This window comes from Hyaena hyaena, unplaced genomic scaffold, assembly GCF_003009895.1.
Source record: "Hyaena hyaena isolate Hyena2069 unplaced genomic scaffold, ASM300989v1 scaffold_332, whole genome shotgun sequence".
NCBI lineage: Eukaryota > Metazoa > Chordata > Mammalia > Carnivora > Hyaenidae > Hyaena > Hyaena hyaena.
The window spans coordinates 1,472,170-1,497,320 of record NW_024080964.1 but is presented as its reverse complement, the minus strand read 5'-3'; the positions used below and the strand labels follow the sequence as shown (position 1 = coordinate 1,497,320).

The 25,151-nt window shown below is 35.5% G+C and overlaps 1 protein-coding gene across 1 annotated transcript in view; it reads right to left on the bottom strand.

The window, feature by feature from the left end:
• The window catches only part of PSME4 (proteasome activator subunit 4), a 100,888-nt gene that overhangs the window by 62,469 nt on the left and 13,268 nt on the right, over positions 1–25,151 (bottom strand). The window contains exons 2-8 of the mRNA XM_039249180.1: positions 18,615–18,755; positions 17,970–18,086; positions 6,346–6,390; positions 3,547–3,696; positions 1,965–2,028; positions 1,351–1,425; positions 81–203 (exon numbers count right to left, since the gene is read on the bottom strand). Of these exons, the coding sequence (XP_039105111.1) occupies positions 81–203; positions 1,351–1,425; positions 1,965–2,028; positions 3,547–3,696; positions 6,346–6,390; positions 17,970–18,086; positions 18,615–18,755 (715 nt within the window). The remainder of the gene's footprint in view (positions 1–80; positions 204–1,350; positions 1,426–1,964; positions 2,029–3,546; positions 3,697–6,345; positions 6,391–17,969; positions 18,087–18,614; positions 18,756–25,151) is intronic.

Below are 25,151 nucleotides of genomic sequence, written 5' to 3'. Positions count from 1 at the left end.
ACACTAATATAGCCTTATGTAATTATACAGAATTTTTGTATGGTTAACACAAAATTTAGATGAGCTAATGTGTTACAAACCATCATAGCGGTGATCCATATTACAGCATGTCCTATATCATAAGCATTTGTTAAAAATCTTGGGACTAACACTTGACTGCTTCCCACTGGGAGGTTCAAGCTTCTCAGAATTCTTGTAAATATCTTTCAAAAGAAAAAAAGAATTAAGAATAAATATTTATAGGTGTTAAGTAACTCCTTAAATAACTGAAGTGATATGTATTAGTGTTAGTGGATGTATTCTCATTGGATCAGTTTTTAAGCAAAATTACATACTGTTTGGTAGTTTTATATATTGCTATATTCCATAAAATTTACAGAGGTATCTACTTTTTAAAATACTTCATTATATTTTTAAAGTTTATTTATTTAAGTAACTACATCCAACGTGGGACTCCAACTCATGACCCTGAGGTCAAGAGCCACATGCTCTAACAACTAAGCCAGCCAGGCACCCCTATCTGCTTTTTTTTAAATGAGAATGAGGTCACAGGGGCATGAATCTGAAGCAGCTGTATGCATGTACCCACCCGTAAACAAACAAATGAGATATAAATGCAAATACTTATCTTCTAGTGGGTTATTTTCCCTTTCAAAATTCTAACAACGATTTCATTTTTTCCTAAGAATTTGCATTTTAATCTGGCATTTAAATAATTGCATTTTAATAATTTATATTTAAAACCTGTCATTAGTAACATTTCAGAGCCCAAAGATGGGAGAAAATTACTTTTCCTCCTTAGTTTCCACTGGACAGCATAGGTAAACAGAAGGTTTAACTTCTGCTGCTCTGAAGCCCTGCTCTGTCAAGGTGTGCATCAGAATCACCTGCATGCCCCGTGCAAGCCCTTTTGAACTTACTGCAGCTAAAACAATATGGAAGATGCAATGTTAAGAACACTGCAACTAGAGACACTCTAGTTTTATTTACTTGAGGAAAATGCAATATAAAAAGTGGAGAACACTCTACAATAGCAATCAAATACAATACCGAAAACTTGTTGGAAGGTATGAATCTAAGACCCCCTGAATAATATACTTCGTACTTTCTAAATTACTCGCTCTGAAACTTCTATTTCATGTCCTACATAGGCAAGACAAAAATCACACATTTCTAATACCTTAATATGATCCAATTAATTTTTGAAAATAAATGATCTATTCCGATACTCTTTATGTTTTTACAGAGTGGTCAAAAAAAATTTAGCAACTAGCATACAAAACACACTTCTTAAAGACACAAATGGTATCAGTACTACTGTATGTTGCATCCTCAAATGTTCTCCATTACCTTTGGTACATATGGATCCCAATCTATGTACCCTATATTATCTGTAGCCAATCGAGCAAAGAGATTTACTAGTTGCTGAAAGTAAACAAAAAAGAAAGACAATTAAGTAAATACACCTGTTGTTAATAAGTATCAGTCACACACCTTATCCATTTGTTGTTTCAGCTATTATCATTAACACAAACTTAATTTAATATAGGTTTATGGCTCCTTTTTCAAAAATCTCCAAATTTCAGTTTTGATTCTTGTCACCCATTTAAAATCAACTGTAGCTGAAATGCTTACTAAGAGGTAAATGACAAAGCATGATTCACAAAGCAAACAGAAGACATTTTAATCTAATAAGCATAAAGAAAACATCCACAATGTTTCTAACAACATGCTAGTGAAGGTACAAAAGCAAACAGTCTTACATTTCATGCATTTCAGAATACATGCACATGCTTCTAGACATTGGTAAAAACAAGTGTCTGTTTCTGTTAGAAAACAGCAAACAGAATTTAAAAACAAACAAAAAAACCCCAATTACATCATTGCCAATAGCCAATTCTAAGGAACTGAAGTTACTTATCCAATGATCTGATAGTATAGAAGGAAAAAAAAAGGATACTCACCCCCTCCCACTGTGGGAGATTTTGCACTGAAACCCAAAGGCCAATTAATTCATCAAACCAAAGTCTGAAGAAGAAAAATGTTATGAATAGCAAGTGATTTATAGAAAGTGGTTCAAAGCCAGGTATCCTTTGTACTTTTTAAATCTATTATTCTTACTGATAACTATACAACCTAGAAAAAATAATACTCAATGTTACAAATTTAATGAAACAACTATTTTTTCCGAATATTCCCCTTCCAATACACTTTTGCTAAAAGAGTAATCTCATCAACCCCCTACTTGACTGTTAAATAATTACTGTCCACCCCTATCTAATGCTGTTTACAAGGGTCTCTTTTCCTTTCATTTTCTCCTTTAATATTTTCCTATTACTACCTGTTCTTGCAACTCTCCCTTGCATTCTTTTAATAAGCCAATTAGTAATTATGCCATTAACTACCACCACAATAAATGTTCCCCGGAAGAAATGAGTCACGAAGTGTTATATACAACTAAATTATTGTGGGGGAAATTGTTTTAGATTAAACAGAAGAGAATGTAAGGGCAAGAAAATGCTGCAATATTGTTCACCAATCTTTAAAAGGTCAAATAAATGAAATGTTTTTAGAATTTCTGGATGAAAATCAACATTTCCTCAATATATGGCTAAATACAAAATTTCTGATTTGAAAAAAATAAAAGATTTGACTCCTCGCTATAGAAAATATGGGGGGGCAGGAGTAAGGATGACCCCACAACACGGTAATAACACCTATTTCCTTCCAGTCTTTTTTTCATACTTTTTCCTTTTTTCTTAAAAGCACAGTCTAAATATGTTTTGTTCTAGGACTTGTTTTATACCTATAGTCATCTAAAAAAAAGTTGTTGTTTTTTTTTTTAAAGTAGGCTTCATGGTCATCACGGAGCACAGCATGGCTTGAACTCATGACCATGAGATCAAGACCTGAGCTGATTATCAAGAATTGGACGCTTAACTGACTGAGCCACCCCAGAGAAAAAATTCTTAAAAATGGTGAAAGGACTAAACAAGTAAAGTAAAAAATTATAAAAAAGACCCAAGAAAAACTTTCAGTGATGAAAAAAAAACAAGTTTTAGAAAAACACTTTCCCTTTCCCTGAACTCCATACAATTTAATATTTTTATCACGGCTTATTTACTGACATTTTCTACTACTTTTTGCATTTTTATTCTTTCTCTCTTCCTTTCTTAAATTAAAGCCTTTATCTTTTCTTTTTCATTTTTTAAGGTTTTTTTTTTTTTTTTTTTTAAGTAAGCTCTACCTGCAACATGGGGCTCAAACTCACAACTCCGAGAACAACAATGGTCACACAATGTACCATCTGAGCCAGCCTGGAAAAGCCCTCATCTTATTTTGGCTTGACATACAAGCATTATTCTCTATTCTTTTACAATCTTCTGCTTAATTATTTCAGCCTTCATACACTTCAAGTATAATCAACACAATGGTTGAGTTAGTCAATTTTTGTTTACTTATATATAATTGCTTTACTGGTTTGCTTATTATACATCTCTATTTCTTGCTCTATTCTATAATTTGTCAAGATGTGTATATACTTACTTAAAACCTTTATGATGAAGTTCTGGAGGAAGGGAGGTAGGAAGAAATATTTCAAAATAAGTGATGGCCTTTTGCATTGTTACGTCAAAAGGGCACATTAAAGGCCGCCATTCTTCTAGCATCTCAGCTGTGGCATCTGCTGGAAAGTATCTAATAAAAAAGAAGGTTTTCATTTATCTCATCGCTGCTTAAAAAAAAAAAAAAAACTCTACAACATCAACATAAGACTGACCAAAAAAGGGGCAGGAGGGATTTCAAAAGGTATAGCACACACACCACAAATCTCAAGTTAACTTAAACACATTTTGTACCTCTAAAATAATACCCTGTCATACTTAAAGGTAAATTTTCTTCCTGTCTACAAGACTTAGAAAAATGCTGTAAGCTGATAAAACTTATAAAACACAAAGTCACTTAAAATAACCTAAAAATATAAATATACATGTTTCTTGTAGTTTTTCCCTTCCTGTGTGCTATGTAATAACAACAGGAAAAAAAATTTAGTAACAGAGAATCTAGTCTATATAAATGGATAATAAGTGACATGAAAAAGAGGACAACTGGACAAACCATTTCCTCTTATAATACATAGAGCTCTCTTATAATACAAGAGCGGGTTAGACCAGATGGTCTGGTCCTACAGGTACTAACATTCTACAAGTCTAGGAAATGGGCAGGAGAGGCCCTGGAATAGAGAATATTCACGAAATTAAAATCTAAAATGTGCATTCATAAGCAAAACAAAGGTAAATGGAAAAAGAGAACCCATGTATAATTACTAAATATCCATTAAGGGATTTAAAATAATAATAACAAAAAAGTTTATGAGAAATTTAATTTGGGTATGGCCGAAAAAGTTAGGAAACCCTTTCAAATACACTTGTAGGTTTGGCCTACAAGTCACATTATTAATCCTATTATATCTTTTCTCCATCTGTATTAATTAGAATCACACTTCATTCCTTATGTGAAAAATAAACCTACATTTCTAGTAATACTTCTTTGGGTTCACCAAACATCTATGTGCCATGTCACTGTGCCACAGTTTAGAACACACACACACACACACAATATATATATAGTGCCTTTAAAGATCTCATACACCAATTCTCCTTTCTAATTTTTCAGAGTCAACTGTTAGCTTAGTAATACAAAAGTAAAGCTTGGGTGTTCTATGAATTGCCTAAGAACCTAAAAACCACTAAGTAGCCCAGTGATGATCAAATTTCCAGTCAGGAAACAGACTTAAGAAGTAAATGCCTAGCTCAAAATGACATTTCCTCATTGGTGGCTTATGACTCAGGTTAGATCTTAAGCCTCAATCCTTTTTTTTTTTTTTTTAATTTTTTAATGTTTTATTTATTTCTGAGAGAGATAGACAGCGTGAGCAGGGGAGGGTCAGAGAGAGAGGGAGATACAGAATCCAAAACAGGCTCCAGACTCTGAGCTAGCTGAAAGCACAGAGCCCGATGCGGGGCTCGAACCCACGAACTGTGAGACCATGACCTGAGCCGAAGTCGGATGCTTAACCGACTGAGCCACCCAGGTGCCCCAAGCCTCAATCTTAAAAGGGAGACTATATCTTAAAAATACAGTTGCCCAAGACTGAGTAGTATGGTAGGTCAGCAATAAATACCTGATTTATAAAACCATTTATAACTTTAACTCATATTATAAAAATATGATAAAATAGGGTTTTCTATTCAAAAAAATTCACTGCATCCATACATAGCAGGATAAGCAGTCTAAGAACACCCTGATAAACAATAGTTCGAGTGAAAGAACTGGACTTTAATTGATTTAAACTAAATTCAACCCAAATTCATGTTTAAATAGAAGAAGATGGAATATTTCTGTATGTTCTATTGTAAAAGAACTTTAAAAAATGTCTTTTGGGGCGCCTGGGTGGCTTAGTCGGTTGAGCGTCCGACTTTCACTTAGGTCATGATCTTGCGGTTCGTGGGTTCGAGCCCCGCGTCGGGCTCTGTGCTGACTGCCAGCTCAGAGCCTGGAGCCTGTTTCAGTCTGTGAATCCTTCTCTCTCTGACCCTCCCCTGCTCATGCTGTCTCTCTCTCCTAGAAATAAATAAAACATTTAAAAAAATAAATAAATAAAAAATAAATTTTAAAAAATAAATAAATAAATAAAATGTCTTTTACTTTGAAAAATATTTAGGGTTGCCAGGGTGGCTCAGTTGGTTAAGCATCCAACTTCAGTTCAGATTATGATCTCAGGGTTCATGAGTTCGAGCCCTGTGTCGGGCTCTGTGCTGACAGATGAGAGCCTGGAGCCTGCTTTTTTTTTTTTTTTTCTGTGTCTCCCTCTCTCTGTGCCTCCCTTGCTCGTGCTCAGAGTCTCTCTCTCAAAAAAAAAAAAAAAAAAAAAAGGATTAAAAACATTTTAAAAAGTTTTAAAAATACTTAAAAAATGTCTGAACACCTTTTCATTATTACTCATATTTTTGTTTTGATGCAATACCTACAATACTCATTTTGGAAAATATTTTTTATCTGAGTAATGATACTCTAGGAAAATCTTTCAAGTAAAGACAATTATACATAAATTATGGCATTCTTATTTTATAATGTGTGACACCCACATCACTTAAAAATTTCTAAATTTATAAATGAAAGCTGAATAATTTAGTTCAAGAGTTGGAAATGATATGTTGTGCCCAGTGACTAACATCACACTGTTAGAAACTATTTATACCTTTAATTTTCTCTTCAAAGCATACTAAGGATGGGGAAAAGCCCAAAGAAAAAGTAAGAGGCTTTATAAAATGAGAGGCTACTTACGGCCGGCAGCTTTTCACGAGTGTTTTGAGAACATTTTCTACAGAACTGGAGGGGAAAAAGCCATTTGATAAATTAGGCTGGTGTATTTTAAGAACACATCTAATCCAATTAATAAATATCTCTAAGATATATTCATGTTTAAATATTATCTGTATACATGCAATAACTACTCCTCTTTCATAAAGACAGACTACAAGGATTAACTACCTAAACTCTGTCACCTACTCTTTCCTTTGCCCTGTTTGCTCCTTCTCTGCTATAAACTAAAGGGAAAACTGGGAAAAGGACAAATCATTTTCAATCCTTACAAAATAGGCAGCAAAGACCATACTTAACAACACATCAAGAAGTATGTTCAGCGACTTATAACTTCAAACACTAATTGTTATTTTAATTAAAGTGCTTTTACATCAAAACACAAACAGCAAACAAAACCTGGTGTGCTCACATCAGGAACTGCCAGAAACTAGTTTCCTATAACCAAGTGTTGAGAGTTCTAGAACCCTAAAAGGTTACTTAACTGCCAGCAACAATTATCAAAATAGCAACAGCCATCTTTTTGACCAGCTACTTAAATATTTCTATATAGACTTATAAGAAATGTTTGTTTTAATGAAAAAGCCAATGTGTACTCGTTTAAACACACATGGCCAGAATGGAACGATTAAATTAATTAGACCACTGTCAAAAAAGGCATAATGCAAATAAGCAAAGGGCACAAGGTAATTTTGGACTGAAATTTAAAATTAATGTGTGACTACTTACAGGATGATGTGTACAAGTAAATAAAACAAGTTCCCAAATGTCAAGAAAACACATTATGGGGGAAAGGGGTAACTTTCAGGCAGTGCTTCAACCTGACACTTTCTGAGTAAGCTGCTTGAAGTTCTTAAGTCCAGAAGTTAATCCAACTTCTCTGAAAGCTTAAGAACTAATCTATAAAGAAAGTCTAAGAGATAGCACAAACCAAACTCAGCAGAAGTAATCAATTATATATCCAAGAGAGAAAGACTATAATTTCATGACTAGAAGCTGTAGAAATCCTCTTTAATTTCAAAACTACTCAGAAAAAATGAACTGAAGAGGAAACCGGACTACAACACATGAGATCATTCTAAAATAAAAGGGATAACCATATGACAAGAAAGACATTGAACATTTTCTTTGAGTATTAGGGAGAGATTCTACATTCTCTCACAAAACAAAAAACAACTAAGCAATTGAGAAACACAGAATTTTAGTTTAGAGAACATCTAAGTTTGTCTGCTTAAAAAAATGGGTAAACTCTCCAACTACATTTAAACTCCCTGAAAGACCATGACTATGAGTTTTACTTCTGGGGATTTCCAAAGTACTTATACCAAGGCTATGTGTTCATACATCCTTATGCATATTTACATTTATTATTTCACAATATTCAGTGGACATTTTCTCTCAGAGCAACAAAGTGCACAGATCTTTGGATCTTCTTTTAGTCTGGACTGAAGAACCCCATTTAGAAACAAATTATAGCAAGGTTTAAAGAGCCATCTAGTTCCTAATGCATCAACTTAAGTGCAGATTTTAAAAAGATAATTCTAAAATGGTAAAGTTTCTATCCAAGGCAATAAGCAGAAGATTTTGTAATTCCACCAGTTCCTAAAATTTGTGTTCATGTTAAACTTTACACTTATTTTACTCTTTCTATGGCAACTCATTTGAGAGTACAACACAGAAAACCTGCTATTTTCACTGGTAACTTTTCTATTCCACCAAACTTTCAAATAATGTCAAAAATGATTCTAGAAAGCAAGTCATAAATGGCTGAGTAGCTACCTGCTTTCTCTAGTTCCCTTCACTCTTCAGAAGGAGGTTAATTATAAAACCTGATAGCTGTCACTTCACTCATTTGAGGAATAGGGTTATGTGGGAATGTGCTTTAGTTCCTCTAAATAAAGTCAGTTTCAACCCCTCTTTATATATAAGGCCTGTGCCAATGGATTCATGCTCTTTATCCAGAAAAGGGTACAATCTCTCTAACCTGTGATATCTGTATAGTGACCTTTTGTGATTCTTGTAATCGCTCAAGATGAAAGGAACAATGTTTCTGTTTAAAAATAAAATAAAAGGTTAAGGCTAGATGCTACTAGACTATATTTCACTAATTTTTAGAGGGAGTGAATAATCACTATGTATTTTCCCAATTGCTGGAGTTTATAATATTAAAATGATTACAATTCAAAACACTTTTTTTTTTTAATAAAAAGGGATCTACAGAAGGAATACACTTTGTTTTTTTTTTTTTTTTAATTTTTTTTAAAATTTATTTCTAGGAGACAGAGAGAGAGACAGCGTGAGCAGGGGAGGGTCAGAGAGAGAGGGAGTCACGGGCTGAAACAGGCTCCAGGCTCTGAGCTGGCAGTCAGCACAGAGCCCGACGCGGGGCCCGAACCCACGAACCGCGAGATCATGACCCAAGCGAAAGTCGGACGCTTAACCGACTAAGCCACCCAGGCGCCCCGGGAAGGAATACACTTTGGATGGGTTTTCTCATAACCTATTTCCTCTTAGAAAAGGCAGGCTTAAGTTGAAAAAAAAGCCAGAGTATATTATGCAATAGTTCACAACTTTGGCTTTAGAGTCAGATCTAAATTTGATTACCAGTCCTGCTACTTACTATCAGCTCAATATTACAGCTTCAGTTTTTCCATCTGTATATAGTAATAATACCTACCTCTCTGAAGGCTGTTATAAAAATTAAATGAGATATTATAAAGAAAACAGTTACCTGGCCCTGAATTAAACACAAAAAATGTTAACTGTGATTATTATTTCATACTAGCCAAAACAAATTATATTTTCAATCTCCTTAAGAATTAAAATTTTGTGCTCATTTCGTTTTTACATTTACTCTACTGTGTCTTGAACAATTGTTAATTTGTGATTTAAGAGACCACATCAAAATAGGAAATTCTTCCCCCAAGTCCCACCCTATTTATTAGGGCAGAAAGTTAAGTTCTGGTCCCAGTTCTTGAGCTCTTGTCCCAGTTTCAACAAATGTCTGTATGAATTTTCCTCTCTGGGCCACCATTTCCTCATTCTTTATGATTATTAATGATGACATTAGTAAAGTTAAGTGCCAAATATGTAGCAGAGAGGCTTGAGGAAAGCCCAAAACCTCAGCTTTCAGTTATACTGGTTACTGAGATAGGGGACTTATATAAACCTAGTGGTTAAGGTTTCCTACCTCCTCAGGCTTACCTAATTATCAGAACAATATTCACTTTTAAACCAGAAAAATGTGCAGCAAATGATATATTCAAGATGAAAGTAGTATGGAATGCCCATAGCCAGAAGTACTTTTAGCTTCCTGTGACAATTCTTAAAATAAAATTTAGCTTCAGAATTCTATTTGCTTTTTAGTAAATGAACTGGGAAATTATAACACTGGCTTACTGTATATACCTCTGCCTTAACTTCCTTATAATATAACGGTAATTGCCTATATATTTTCTTTCTTAAGACTGTACTTCATTGGGGTGCCTGGGTGGCTCAGTTGGTTGAGTGTCTGACTCTCCATTTTGGCTTAGGTCATTATCTCAAGGATTGGGCCACATGTCTAGGTCTGCACTAACAGATAGTACAGAGACTGCTTGGGATTCTTTCTCTCCCTCATTCTCTGCCCCATCCCCAATCACACGTGTGCTCTCTCCCAATCACACGTGTGCTCTCTCTCTCTCTCTCTCCAAATAAATTAATAAACTTTAAAAAAATGTACTTCACTTCACATAAAAAACTCAGTTTTACTTGCTTTCTCTAAATCTAAACAAATATAACCATCGGTCAAACACTATTCATCTCATAGCCAATCTTTCAAAAATCTAATATTGCATACTTTCATTAGCCAATACTCATTTTTCACAGCCACTTCACACAAAATTAGAGTCAAGATAATTCTACCATAGGAAAGGTATAAATACTGGGGCGCCTGGGTGGCTTAGTTGGTTAAGCATCCAACTTCGGCTCAGGTCATGATCTCACAGTTCGTGGGTTCGGGACCTGTGTCGGGCTCTGTGTTGACAGCTAGCTCAGAGCCTGGAGCCTGTTTCAGATTCTGTACCTCCCTCTCTTTCTGACCCTCCCCTGCTCACACTGTCTCTCTCAGAAATAAAATAAAAAAACATTAAAAAAAAAAAGAAAAAAGAAAAAAAGAAAGGTATAAATACTTAAAGAAAGACGTCTGCCTCATGGCTAGTACTAGTAAGTTGTAGTAATCCTGACCACACAAGTAAAAAGAGCATGCGTAATTCCTGAAAGTGATGATAAGCCTAATCAGTGTGAACAAAATATTTTTAAATGCTTTAAAAAACAGCTTCTAAAGAAAAATCACTGTAACACAGATATAACTTTTAGGAACACACTACCAAAGTCATTAATAAAATAAAATCAACCATTTATTCTCTCATTTCCAAATAAAAATGAAAATAATATTTTTAAAAGAGCAAATAGAATGTTCTTCAAATAGTGCTTGTTTCAGCAGCACATATACTAGAATGTTCCTCAAATACTGTGTTAATAAATCATTACACCTAGATGCCTGGGTGGCTGTCGGTTAAGCATCTGACTTTTGATTTCAGCTCAGGTCATGATCTCACAGTTGTGGGATCAAGTCTCAAGTTGGGCTCCACACTGGGCATGGGGCCTGCTTAAGATTCTCTGCTCCTCCCCCAATCACGCACTTTCACTTAAATAATCACTACATCTACCTTATTAATAATTACTGCTTATTAACAAAATAACCATAAACTACTTTAAATTTCAACAGGTCCTCAAAGAAACTGCTTTTGTCATTTCATTATCACATTAAATTCTGTAGCCAGATATTCTGGAGCTGCTGATAAGTTTAAGTTTAGAAATGTAGCTACATGTGTCAAGAAACTTCCAGCAGAGTAAGAACATGTCATTTCCATGTGTTGAAGGGGGAACAAAGATTTAGCTTTATCTTAGAGATAAGAGCACCAAATCAAATAGTCCTTTGTCACATCAATTGAGAAACAAATGGCATCAAGAACAAGTACCAAAAAGGGAAAGAATTTCTGCAGAGGCAGATTAATATGAAAAATGAAAACATTTAGGGGCGCCTTGCTGGCTCAGTCAGTTGAGCATCTGACTCTTGATTTCGGCTCAGGCCATGATCTCAAGGTTTGTGAGACCCAGTACCTCTGGGATCCGTGTGAACAGCTCAGAGTGTGCTTGGGATTCTCTCTCTTCCTCTCTTTCTGCCCTTCTCCCTTCCCCCTGCTCCATGTGCTCTCTTTCTCTCTCAAATAAACTTTAAAAACCAGACTAAAAAAAAAACAAACCTGTTTAATCCTCTATGATCCTTTTAGAGAATGATCTATATGAAAGAAAAATAGACCTTAAAAAAATATTTTTAAAAAATTAAATGAGTTAGCTAGGCCCAAACTGCTCATGATGCAAATATGTAGACCTCTTAACACCAAACAACTCCCAAAAATCAAACTGATCCTGACATAAGTACACAAAGTTATACACGTATCTATTCAAATATGAATTGTCTGTGCCCATCTGTAAAAGCAGGTCTATGCATAATCCCTCCACATGTTGTTAGTAGCCACAGCCTTTATTAGTAACTTATATAATATGCTACCCCAATTAAGTGTAGGGGACATGATTTTATGAAATAAAACTAGGCCCCTAAGATTCAAATGCTTCTTGTATATCATAATCATAAAGTGATCCTTTCATTACTACTATCAAGTCCAAACTACCTAACTCCCTTCCAATTTTGATTTTTTTATCAAATAAAATAATCCTATAGTTTGTTTCTCCAGTAGAAACTAGAAACAGAAGAATGAAAATGGTTTCTTGCCCCTGAGACAGAAAGACAGAAGGAATAAAGGGAAAAGAAGGGGTGGAGGGAGGAAGATCAGGGAAAAGGGGAAGAGAAAGAAGAAAGTGGAATAATCCTTACTCCAAAAAATAGAACGTGCTTTTAAAATCCTATTGAAATGCATGGCACCCTTAGGAATAGTTTCAATACAGACAAACACATAACACACGAGTTAAGACTTGAAAGACAGTTAACAAATGAAGCAATCTTTCACTTTTGATTATAAAAATAGTATTCTAAAAATAGTATGAACACATGCAGTCAGCTGACAAAACTGTTTCAAAATGAGTCAGAATACATCTAAGATGAAAATACTCAAAGCAAAAATACCAATTCTAAAAGCATGCCATATTAAATGGATTTCAGGGGTTTTCTGAAATAAAATGTTTGTGAAGTTGTAACATTTTCCTCGGACTATAAACACTTGCTATACTAGTATGTGAAACAGAAGTTTAAAGGGAAAAAAAGGAAATTTTATAATGTTTTTAAATGATTCCCTATTAGAAATCTAGAGGACATAAAATAGCTCTAAGGAGCAGAAACTAAAAAGTAGTGCTGTATAGCTCTACAGAAACCAGAAAACTGGTTTCTCTAATATTTTTTTTTTTAATTTTTTTTTAATGTTTTATTTATTTCTAGGAGAGAGAAAGAGAGACAGCGTGAGCAGGGGAGGGTCAGAGAGAGGGAGTCACAGACTCTGAAACAGGCTCCGGGCTCTGAACTGGCAGTCAGCACAGAGCCCGATGAGGGGCTCGAACCCACAAACCGCGAGATCATGACCTAAGCGAAAGTCAGACGCTTAACCGACTAAGCCACCCAGGCACCCCGGTTTCTCTTGATATTTCTGCACAAGAACTAACACTACTAGATTTCTCTGATTTTCAGATCAAGGCAAGTGTGATGAACAAAGTCCAAGAATCAAAGAGGCTGATATCCTTCAAAGGTGAGTTTTTATAACTATAGAGTATGACCCAAATGGAAATAAGGGAAGAGGTATTCCTTACAAAAGGTGGTAAATATCTCATGGTAACAGTAAAAAGATTACAGAAAATTGGAGAAAGAGAATAAAGAATTACAGTCCTGAAACTGTTAAGTATAATTCCTTCTACTTTTTTTTTTTTAACAGAGACATTAAGTTTCTAATTTTTAAAAAAAATTTTTTTGAATGCTTTTAATTTATTTCTGAGAGAGAGACAGCATGAGCAGGGGAGGGTCAGAGAGAGAGGGAAACATAGAATCCAAAGCAGGCTCCAGGCTCTGAGCTGGCAGTCAGCACAAAGCCCGACGCGGGGCTCGAACCCACGAACCGCGAGATCATGACCTAAGCCAAAGTCGGACGCTTAACCGACTGAGCCACCCAGGCGCCCCCCATAAGTTTCTAATTTTGTCCTATAGAGTTGCCTCTCATCAAGCAAAAGCCCCCTCAAAAGTGGCTCTAGATCTTTAGTATTCTGTGATCCCTTTAAATTGGAACAATGCGTTACCATTTTTAAAAAGTGTCTGCAGGGGTAACTGGATGGCTCAGTCAGTTGGGTGTCCAACTTCGGCTCAGGTCATGATCTCACAATGTGAGTTCGGGGCCTGCGTTGCGCTCTGTGCTGACAGCTCAGAACCTGGAGCCTGTTTGGATTCTGTGTCTCCCTCTCTCTCTGTCCCTCCCCCACTTGTGCTCGGTCTCTCAAAAATAAATAAATGTAAAAAAAAATTTTTTTTTAAAGTGTCTGCATCACAGAGCTGCACTTCACAATGTGTACTCCATTCAGTGGCACACGCAGCCCTGGGTCTGAGCACTCCAAACCAATGAACCAACATGGTTCACCTTCCTGGAGCATCAATTTTAATCAAGATATAGAGGGAAGGAATTTTTACTTATAAAAATACTATTTATTTTTTAATGATTCTATTTTTAAGGAATCTCTACACCAAACATGAGGTTCAAATTCATAACCCTGAGACCCAAGAGTCGCATGCTCTACTAACTAAGCCAGCCAAATGCTCTTGAAAACAATATTTAATAAGCCTAATACTCCTATCAATGTTTAAAATAACATGTGAATTTCCAAGAAATTTCTCACACCAGACTGCTTTAAGACTGCTTCTCTTAAGAGAAGAAGGTATTAAGTGGACAGTTTGAGGAGTACTAGTACAGGGGAAAAAAAAAAAAGTACTGGTTGGAAACTAAAAGACCTGGGTCTTTCTTTCTTAAGTTTATTTATTTTGAGAGCTCAAGCCAGAGAGAGCAGGGGAGAGAGAGCGAGCGAGCGAGAGAGAGCAGAGAGACTCCCAAGCAGGCTAAGCGCTGTCAGTGCAGAACCTGACATGAGACTCCATCTCACAAACCATAAGATCATGACCTGAACAAAGATCAAGAGTTGGATGCTTAACCAACTGAGCCACCCAGGTAACCCCAGATAAAAACTTTCTGATCCTAAAAGTAAACTGTTTTAACCATTAAGTATTTTTTGCAAAGTTTTAACGGACATTGAATCTTCTAGGAATATAACAAACATATAAATTGAAGCAAGTATTTTGATTTCTTAAAAACTTTGCCTAAGGATAATCATTACTCCCCCCCCCACCCCCGCGCAAAATCACACTATCATAGCAATTGCAATTGCAACGCTTGATCTGCCAATGCTACATGTACCAAGAGTGAAATGTGCAACTCAGATTTAAGGCTAATAGTCTAGAACCTACTGTCATTACATTGGCAATTAGCAGACATAAAACATGTCACAGAATTTCATTAGTAATTTGGCTGTTAAAATGCTTCATGTTATCTCTCTCTCAAAAAGAAATAAACGCTAAAAACATTTTAAATGCTTAATGTTATTGTCATCCTTTTTGGTATGGCACAAAAGGCAATTTATGTTGCAAATATTACATACTGACATTATTCACTTATTTACTTTAGCACTGCTTGTTAGTTTTCAATCTTACTGATACTGTACCTGAAAGTTCGCTGCACAAATTCTCTATAGCTTCATATCAATGTTTCTTTTCCCAATTCATCCTTTGCCTCTATTTCTTTCACATGTAATAATGTTCAAAAATAATGTTTTGTGATACCAAGTAACTATACCATTCCATATTGTTACATAAAGAATTACTGTGACACTATATAATAAATAAGGCCAGCCTATCTGCAAGATCATACTTTTTCTCCAGCTCAGTACTCTGAAATTAAAGCTATTTCTCTCTCTTTTGTCATACTTAAGTATTATTTGTTATTTTCTTTATCCTAGCACTAGTTTTTACTCTAATGTCCATTCATAATGCTGCTCTTTTATTCTCTTATACTTCTTATACAAAATGCTTTGATATTTTTGCTTTTAAATTCAAACTTATTCATCATAAGTAGATATAAAATCTCAATACTAAATTGTGTCTTTTAGAGTAATGATGCATGCATGCTTAAAACACATACTGTTTTATAATAAACTACCTTCCCATTATGGGAATCATTTCATGGTTCACACATTACTTATATTTGTTTCTGTCACTGAATACAGATAAGGAGAAAGAGAGACAGAGACAGAGAGAATTCCAAGCAGGCTCCACATTATCAGCACACAGCCTGAGGCAGGGCTTGAACTCACAAACTGTGAGATCATGACCTCAGCTGAAACGAGGAGTCGGATGCTTAACAGACTGAGCCACCCAGGCACCCCTCATGGTGAAACTTTTAAGAAGAAGGTTTCCAGGAGAGCAGAGATGGGAAGATTCAGGAAAAGACATGGTAATAATAAGCAGAGTATCAAGATGCAGGGGAGGAACTATAAGCACCAACTGACACTAACCGTGCTAAGTTCTGACAAAACTTCCAGGAAAGCAAGCCATAGGTAGGTATTAGTGACCACGCAAGACGTAAAAGGAAGCAGCTGCCTATGAAAAGATACCCCTCAGGGCAGGAAGTAAGATGCTTGGTTATGAAAAAACAAGTAAAGGACTTACTGAAGAAGAAATTATTTTTTTTAATGCTTATTTATTTATTTTTGTGAGGAAGAGAGCACAGCAGGGGAGGGGCAGAGAGAGAGAGAAAGAGGGAGACACAGGATCTGAAACAGGCTCCAGGATCTAAGCTGTCAGCACAGAGCCCGATGCAGGGCTTGAACCCACGAACTGTAAGATTATGACCCGAGCTAAAGTTGGATGCTTAACTGACTGAGTCACGCAGGAGCCAGAAGAAGAAATTACTGAAGAAATATCCTTTTCTCCCATACCATTTACCAAACATTTTCTAAGGCAGTCAAAAATTCAGCCAGAAAAATTTCAAAAAGATAACTGATTTTGAACGTTTAAAGGTCCCTGAAATCGCAGATTCTAGTAAAAGCCTAAACAGCCTCCTGTTTTAAGAAGACCTAGTCAATACAGTCCATGCCATATTTCCTCCAGCAGAAACACTCAAAAGGAACCTTTACAACAAAGCTTTCATGCTTAATTTCTGGTTCTCATAATAAAAATATATACGAATGATGTACCATTTAGTTTCATGATGAATTGTGTGTGTGTGTGTATGTGTGTGTTATGGTTGAAATGGGTTTCCTTGTTTTAACCCATGAAATCTTTAGAAAAGAAATGATTTGTTATTTCTATTTGTGACCTCTGTCCAAAAATCAATTAGGGCCTAAGTTCAAGATCACCGATAATCATTTTTCTTTAAAACTTCTTTTCATTTACATCATTTCACTACTAAATTATGACCTGAAAATCTTTTAAAGTCTACCTTCTGTGCTCATTTTTCAGAAAATTCTATGTAACAAAGACTGCTGACCTCAGTGAAGCCTGAAAAATGACCATGGATTAAATGAAGTGAAAGGGGGAGACTACAAGAAGTCGTGAAATAATGAAAACATGCCTAGAGTTGAGAGACAAACCATAGAAATAAAATTTTAAAGACTTAATTTATAAAAAGGAGGAAAATAATACAAGTGTACAAAATGGTATTCTTCAGGAAATGAGTACATATGTGTATGATAAACATAGAGGAAAATTAAATTGAAGAAAACTGTAGAAATTTTCCTAAAAACAAACCTCAATCACAAAGAGTTTAAGAGTACTTTAAGCCAAACATGCTAAGATTGGTAAGAGGTAAGTAAAGAACAAATAAAATCACTATTAAGTAACCAAAAAGGACAGATCATCGTATTATACTCCATAAATTCAGAATAACATACAGAACATACCAAAATCAGAGATCTGGAAGAGCTAGGATGTGTGTACAAGAAGGCAGAATTAGCCAGAGGTTCATAATCCTAGTACGTCTAAATCAAGGAGTCGTGCATTGAATAACTTACATTCCATGAACAGTCACTGAAACTAACACTTCTTTAACTGAGATGTGGGTGCCCTCTGGAATATGCCAACCTCCCCTTCTTGAGGCATTCATTTTACTTGCAGTATTAAAACACATGTGGATATATAATAAAGAATGCCAAATGTGCATTACTTTCAAAGACAAAATCCAAGATTTCAAACAAAAATCTGCTGCTTTTGGCCAGCATGGTAATATTAATGATCAGATATCCTGGTGGGAAATTCTTAAGTGAAACTTCAGATATAGTTTAAAGAAGTCAATAAATTGTTTTAGGAGTTACATTACATAGTAACGAGCACATTGAAATGTGTATTTGTTTGCTTATCTCATATAACCCAATTATTTATCAACTATGACCAAATTCTAAAAGGCCCCAAGTGCTCCCAAAGAAGTACTCGGAAAGAAAAGACTTACTTAGGAAACCAATTTAATCCCAGGTGCTCTGTCTTGGAATATAATATTCTTTCCACCATGTCATAAAGTGGTCTCCAAGGTAACTCCAAATCATCTCTTGAAAGAAGTTCCTTTTTCCTAATTAAAAAAAAGAGTAAACAAATATGCATCTATTCACATGCAGTTGTTTGTATATTACCCCTACCACACAAGGATGACAGTTGTTCGATGTTGCTATCATCCTGCTGGGCCCTGCATTTTCCCATCCGTGGCAATTCATCAGTAGAATGCAGTAGTAAGAACAATGCACCAGATTCTTACTGCTGCTCACATCTCAAAGAGCACCAGGTAAAAAGGGGCATTTACACTTGTGCCACCATTACTGCCAATGAATTTCTTACTTTCCCATGTTATCGATGGAGTACTTAATGTTTCCAGCATTGTTCTGGGTTTCTAGGAATAAGTAAAGAACAAATGATCCATGTTTTCTCAAGGATCTTAGAACATATATAGCTTAAACTTATGATAAAATTTTCTGCAATCTTTTTGTTAAATAGCAACTTGGGACTTGGGTCTTCTTATCAAAGAATACTTAGCTCTCATTCCCTAAGATCTTGAAGAAACAAACCAAAAAAGGTTAGCAGAAATCATAGGAAATTTACTTACTTTAACAAATTGATCAAGAGACGGGCAAATCCCTGCATCATGCTGATTTCCAGTTTTGGAATTGATACCAGCTCATACAATAACTTGATAAAAAGAACATGATCTTCTTTGCTAAATTTTCTTCCATAAAGTCGAATATATCTGCAATAGAAAAACCAATAAAGCCTTTAAAAATAAGTATGGTGACACATCCATATTCACTGTAGCATTATTCATAATAGTCAAAGTGTAGAAGTAATGTAAATGTCCACTGATGGATGAATTAATAAAGATAATGTAGAATACACATGCACGCACGCATCACCCTCTCCCCCGCCACACAACAGAATGTTATAAAGCCCTTTAAAAAGAGATTCTGTCATATGCCACAACAAGGATGAACCTTGAGGACAGTATGTTAACTGAAATTAGCCAATCATAAAAGACAAACACTGCATGAATCCAAAAATACGTGGTATCTAAAACAATCAAACTCACTGAAACAAATAGAATGGTAGTTGCCAGGGGCAATTGGTGGCGGGGCACATGGGGAAACAGGGAGTTATTCAGTGAGTACAGGGTTTCAGTCATGCATGATGAAAAAGTTCTGGAGGTCTACTGTACAACAATGCACATGTAGTTAACCATACTGTACTACATACTTAAAAACTGTTAAGAGGATATATTTATCTCTTTTTGCCACAATAAGAAAAATATGTGGGGCGCTTGGGTGGCTCAGCCAGTTAAGCATCCGGACTTTGACTCAGTGCATGATCTCACTGGTTCAAGCCTTGCATTGGGCTATGCACTGACAGTGCAAACCTGCTTAAGATTTCTCTTTCCCTCTCTCTGCTCCTCCCTGACTCAGGCTTTCTCTTGCTCTCAAATAAACTTAAAAAAAAAAAAAAATATATATATATATATATATATGTATGTATGTGTGTACGTATATATGTATTGTGACATCTCAATTTTTTTTTAAATAATTTTTGATGTTTATTTATTTATTTATTTTTTTACATTTATTTATTTTTGAGAGACAGAGTGAGATACAGTGCGAGTGAGGGAGAGGCAGAGAGAGGAGGAGACACAGAAACAGAAGCAGGCTCCAGGCTCTGAGTTGTCAGCACAGAGCCCGATGTAGGACTCAAACCCACGCACTGTGAGATCACGACCTGAGCCAAAGTTGGACACTTAACCAAATGAGTCACCCAGGCACTCCATGACATCTCAATTTCAAACGTCCTTGAGATTAAGCATTTTATACTTACTATTATGTAGGAAGAATTCTGTTATTTTAATTAAGAGACTACCAAATAATAATTAACAAAAGGCTTATAATGATAACTGAATTCTCATCAACATTCAATGACCAATTAAAAACACTGCTGTCTTATTGCTGTTTGGTCCTAAGTAACCTTGAAAGGAGTCTCTCTGTCCCCTTCCATGTATTAAGCAAGGGCTCATTCAAAAGAATCTTTTGTTTGTAATTCCTAAAACTACTTAAAAACAGCATATCACAATATAAAAAATAAAATAGAACAAGAGTACAGATACAGAAGTTTACTGTTTAACCACAGAATCTTTTAAGAATGCATAATGGTTTGCTTATAATCCTGTAACAACACAGCAAGTCACATAACTTATACTATGTGTTCCTGAGTTAACTCATAATTATAATAAAATTAAGTTACTACCAAAAATAATACATATTTTATCTCAAAGTTATACATTTTCAGTTTTATTAACTTTAGGGAACCAAAGTCATCAAAAGCATCGACTACAAGCAAATTTAAGGCAAAAGTGTCTGAAAAAACAATGACTACAGAGTATTTTAAGAATGCCTAAGTAACAAAAACTTAAGTAATCAAAAATTTACTTACAACAAATTACTAGACACTTAAATATCATAAAATCCTTTGAGGACAATCACTTCACAAATACATAAACAAACAGAAAAAAATGGCATTAATACTCCTTATATGCTCCTTAGCACTTCCTTGATAGCTAAGATCAAATTGAACTTATGCTTAACTTCTAACATTAGGATATCCAGGAAAGGAAAAATAAGATAAAAATAAAGAGGGAGGAAAACCGTAAGAGACTCTTAAATACAGAGAACTAAGGGCTGCTAGAGGGGAGGGGAGTGGGTTGATGGGCTAAATGGATGATAGGTACTAAAGAGGGCACTTGGGATGAGCACTGAGCCTTATGCGTAAGTGACAAATCACAATCCTTCTCCTGAAATCATTATTACACTATATGTTAACTAACTTGGATTTAAATAAAATTTAAAATATAAAATAAAATAAGGATATCTAACTGCTTTTCTCTTCCAGAAATTACTGAAAATTCTTGGTCCACTAAAAACACACTTTTTCATTTTCTCACACTGTGTATTTATTTATTCATTCAGCTCTTTTCTGTTGTTTTAAGGTATAATCCCATGATTTCACCTTAGTACTCTGTTGACCAGATAGTATGGGATGCAGAGCAATGAGACCTGAGGTACTGTTCTGCCTCTGCCAGTAATTACTGTGCAAGTCTCTTAACCACACTGGACTGGTAAAGCAAACAGATCAGTGAAGGCAATATATAAAAACCTTAAGCCCAGGGCTACCTGAGGGACTTCAAAGCTGCTGAATAAACATGGTACAGCCTCCTGCAGCCTCCCTCAATTTCACTCTAAATTTTGGAGTGAAAGGTAGAATCAATTAAATGCTACTTTTAAATGAAAGCTGTATTTCTAAACTATATTCCTAAAAAAGTGCACACATATGACCCAGCAATAGCACTGCTAGGAATTTACCCAAGGGATACAGGAGTGCTGATGCATAGGGGCACATGTACCCCAATGTTTATAGCAGCACTCTCCAAAATAGCCAAAACATGGAAAGAGCCCAAGTGCCCATCAACGGACGAATGGATCAAGAAGATGTAGTTTATCTATACAATGGAATACTGCATGGCAATGAGAAAGAATGAAATCTGGCCATGTGTAGAAACATGGATGGAACTCGAGGGTGTTATGCTGAGCGAAATAAGTCAGGCAGAGAAGGACAAACACCATATGTTTGCACGTATAGGAGGATTAGGAGGAGCTTAACGGAGAACCATGGGGGAGAAGGGAAAAAAAAGCTGGGGAGTGGGAGGGAACCAAACCATGAGAGACTCTTGAATGCTGAGAACAAACTGAGGGCTGATGGGGGTGGGGCAGAGAGGAAGGAGGGTGATGGGATGGAGGAGGGCACTTGTGGGGATGAGCACCAGGTGTTACAAGGAAACTAACTTGACAATAAACTATCTAAGGAAAAAAAAATAAAAAAATAAAACGGTGCACACAGAAGAGTTCAAAGACGTCCCTTGCTTTCAATTCACACGTCCCTACTTCAGGTCTGGTCAGGACGCGAGATACCCCTGGGGTTTTGTGCTCACTCACCTCCGTGGCTAGGATACTTCTGTTGAAAAATGGGAAATACTGCCCCTTTAAGTCATTGAAAAACGTGAGCTACAGCCCACTGCCTTTCCTGCAGTAGAAAGACAACTATGTGCTTAACGTTAGGAACACAAAATTCAGAGCCCTCAAATTTAATACGATGAGAAGAGATGAACAGGGGGATTCCTAGAGGAGGCAGAACTGCTGACAATACGAGAGATGTTAGAGGATTACTCAGAAAGAAACCTTTTATTTTCCCTGTCAACCAGGAAATAGTTCTTGTCAACCAGAAAATGGTTCTTGTCTCAGCATTTTTCAAAATGCAGTCTAAGAAAATTTCTTCCAAAAAGCATAAGAAGTACTTTAAGAAAATTAATAATTGGTCTTCATTAAAATTGAGAAATTCTATTCACAATAAAACACTATTAAAAGTGAAAAGCCCAATGAGATACTTGGAATACATACATTTGACAAACTACTCATATCCAAATTACATAAGAACTCCTTCAAATCAGTAAGAAAAAGATACAACCCAATAGAAAAGGCAGAAGGCTCAGGTAGGCAATTCTCAGAAGACAACATCCAGATGACTAATAAGCCAATGTAAAGGTACTCAACACTCTTACTCCTCAGTAAAAGCTAATTAAAACCACAGTAAGGTACCACTCTACACCCTCCAGACTGGCTAAAATTAAAAAGCCTAATAATATTTGATTTGGGTGAGAATGTAGAACAACCGGACCTTTCATATGTTACTGGTGGGTGTATAAAGTGGTACAGCGACTCCAGAAAAAGTGCCTGACATCACTTAGCAAATGTTTATTAGACATTAGACTGTTTATGTTTAAAATATATATTCCTGACTTCCATCTTAAATCTAGACCATTAAAAATACAGGAGTGTGAAATGCAATAAAACTGTAAGAAAAAATAAGAAAGAAAACAACAAAAGAAGAAAGTAAGGCGGTTTTTCTGTATATTTGTTCAAAAATCCTACTTTAGACCGTATTAAGAGATAGTCTATTCTTTTTCCAATTAATTTTCACATTAAATTTTGGAACTAAAAATTACTATTAGATGTCTCAAAATAGTTGAAAACCTTGGTAACAGTCAAGATTAATATTTTGAACAGAATATTTCTTAAACTATCCAGAATATACAGATGACGAGTCATTATGTTCTACCCTCCCACAGTGGGGGGAAAAACAGTTAAAGATAATACAAAAGTACTTAAATTTTTTTTTAATTTTTAGAGAGCAGGGAAGAGGGGCAGAGGGAGAGGGAGAGAGGGAGAGGGAGAGAGGGAAAGGGAGAGAGGGAAAGGGAGAGTGGGAAAGGGAGAGAGGGAGAGGGAGGGAGAGAGAGGGAGAGAGAGGGAGAGAGAGGGAGAGAGAGGGAGAGAGAGGGAGAGAGAGGGAGAGAGAGGGAGAGAGAGGGAGAGAGAGAATCTTAAGCTGGCTCCATGCTTGGCACAGAGCCTGACATGGGGCTCGATCCCAGGACCCTGGAATTGTGATCTGAGCCAAAATCAAGAGTCAGCTGCTCAACAGACTAAGCTACTTAGGTACCTCAAAAACATACTGTTTAACTGCTTCCTCCTCACCATCTTATAGCGTATTAATCAAATGCTTTAATTTTTAATCTCAAGTAAAGACAACAGCATACCAGGAAGAGTAATTAATAAAGCATTCAATACTATAAAAGTTTTTTCTACTATACATCCTGAACATAATTTAAATATAAAATTATACATTATTGAAATGCACTAAAATTCAGAGCCTGCTAGAAGCTAAAAATACTGGTGTTCAATACAAGCTTTGTCATTCACTAGTTATTTTTCTTCAAGGCAATCACTGGGTTTCTAAGGTTCTAACTACATCCATCTATCAAGTGAAATTAACATCATTTCAGAGCAACTAAGACTATTTGTAATTATGAAACATGTAAGACATTTAGCAATGACATTTAACTTTAAATAAATGCTATTTCACATAGTCCTCCTCAAAAGGCAAAATATGGAATTTTAGCTTAAAAATTTAAAAGCCAGAGTTTAAGTATGTTCATTTAGAACACTTAGACGTATTTATGGATCACTTTTTAAAAATCCTACATCTAGCAATATAACCTAAGTAAAAATCCAGAATATCACAGTCCAAATACCAAAGTTTTTCTATGTACACTTGCAATAATCTTCCTGGAAAAAAAAAAGAGGAAAACTAGAAATCCAATGTAAGAGAATAGTCTGTTACACTGTGGTTTATTCCTTTAGATATAATGCCATCATTTAAAACTATGTTTTTAAAGGACTTTAGTGGATATGAAATGAAACGTCATATAAAAAAGGATATAAAATATATACAAATACAGCTAGAAAAAAATACAGAATCATGCATTAAGATGAAAAGATAAACACTATCACATGTTACCTCCGAATAGTACAACTGAGTAATTTTCATGTTCTTCTATATACCTTTGTTTATTCAAACTTTATAAAATAAAAAGGCATTATTTTTATAATTAACATGTCAAAACATTTCATATCAAATTTCTACTGTAAAATACAATGTTTAAAATCTGGTTATCAATATTTCTGCATTTCTATGTTTCTCTTAATAAAAACAGCCCTCTTATCAAAGACTTACTATTAAAGTACTACTTAAAAATTTTTTCTAGTGTTTATTTATTTTTGAGAGAGACAGAGTACAAGCCGGAGAGGGTCAGAGAGAGAGGGAGACACAGAATCTGAAGCAGACTCCAGGCTCTGAGCGGTCAGCACAGAGCCTGATGTGGGGCTCAAACTTACAAATGGTGAGACCATGACCTGAGCCCATGTAGGATGCCTAACTGACTAAGCCACCCAGGTGCCCCTTAAAAGTCCTATTTAAAAGAGAACAGGAGTCAAGTTGTATGGTTCTCAACAGCCAAAAAGTGACACCAGAGAGCATGAATCACGATAATTAACTGCCATGGATTTTTAAATACACTGAGTTTATAATGACACTAAATAATACAAATACAAACGAAAGAAAACCCAAAGAATCTGAAGAATGCTAGGGAACAAAATTATTATCTTAAAAACTGGTAAATAAAGAGAATCAATGTCACATTTCCTGGCTCCTACAG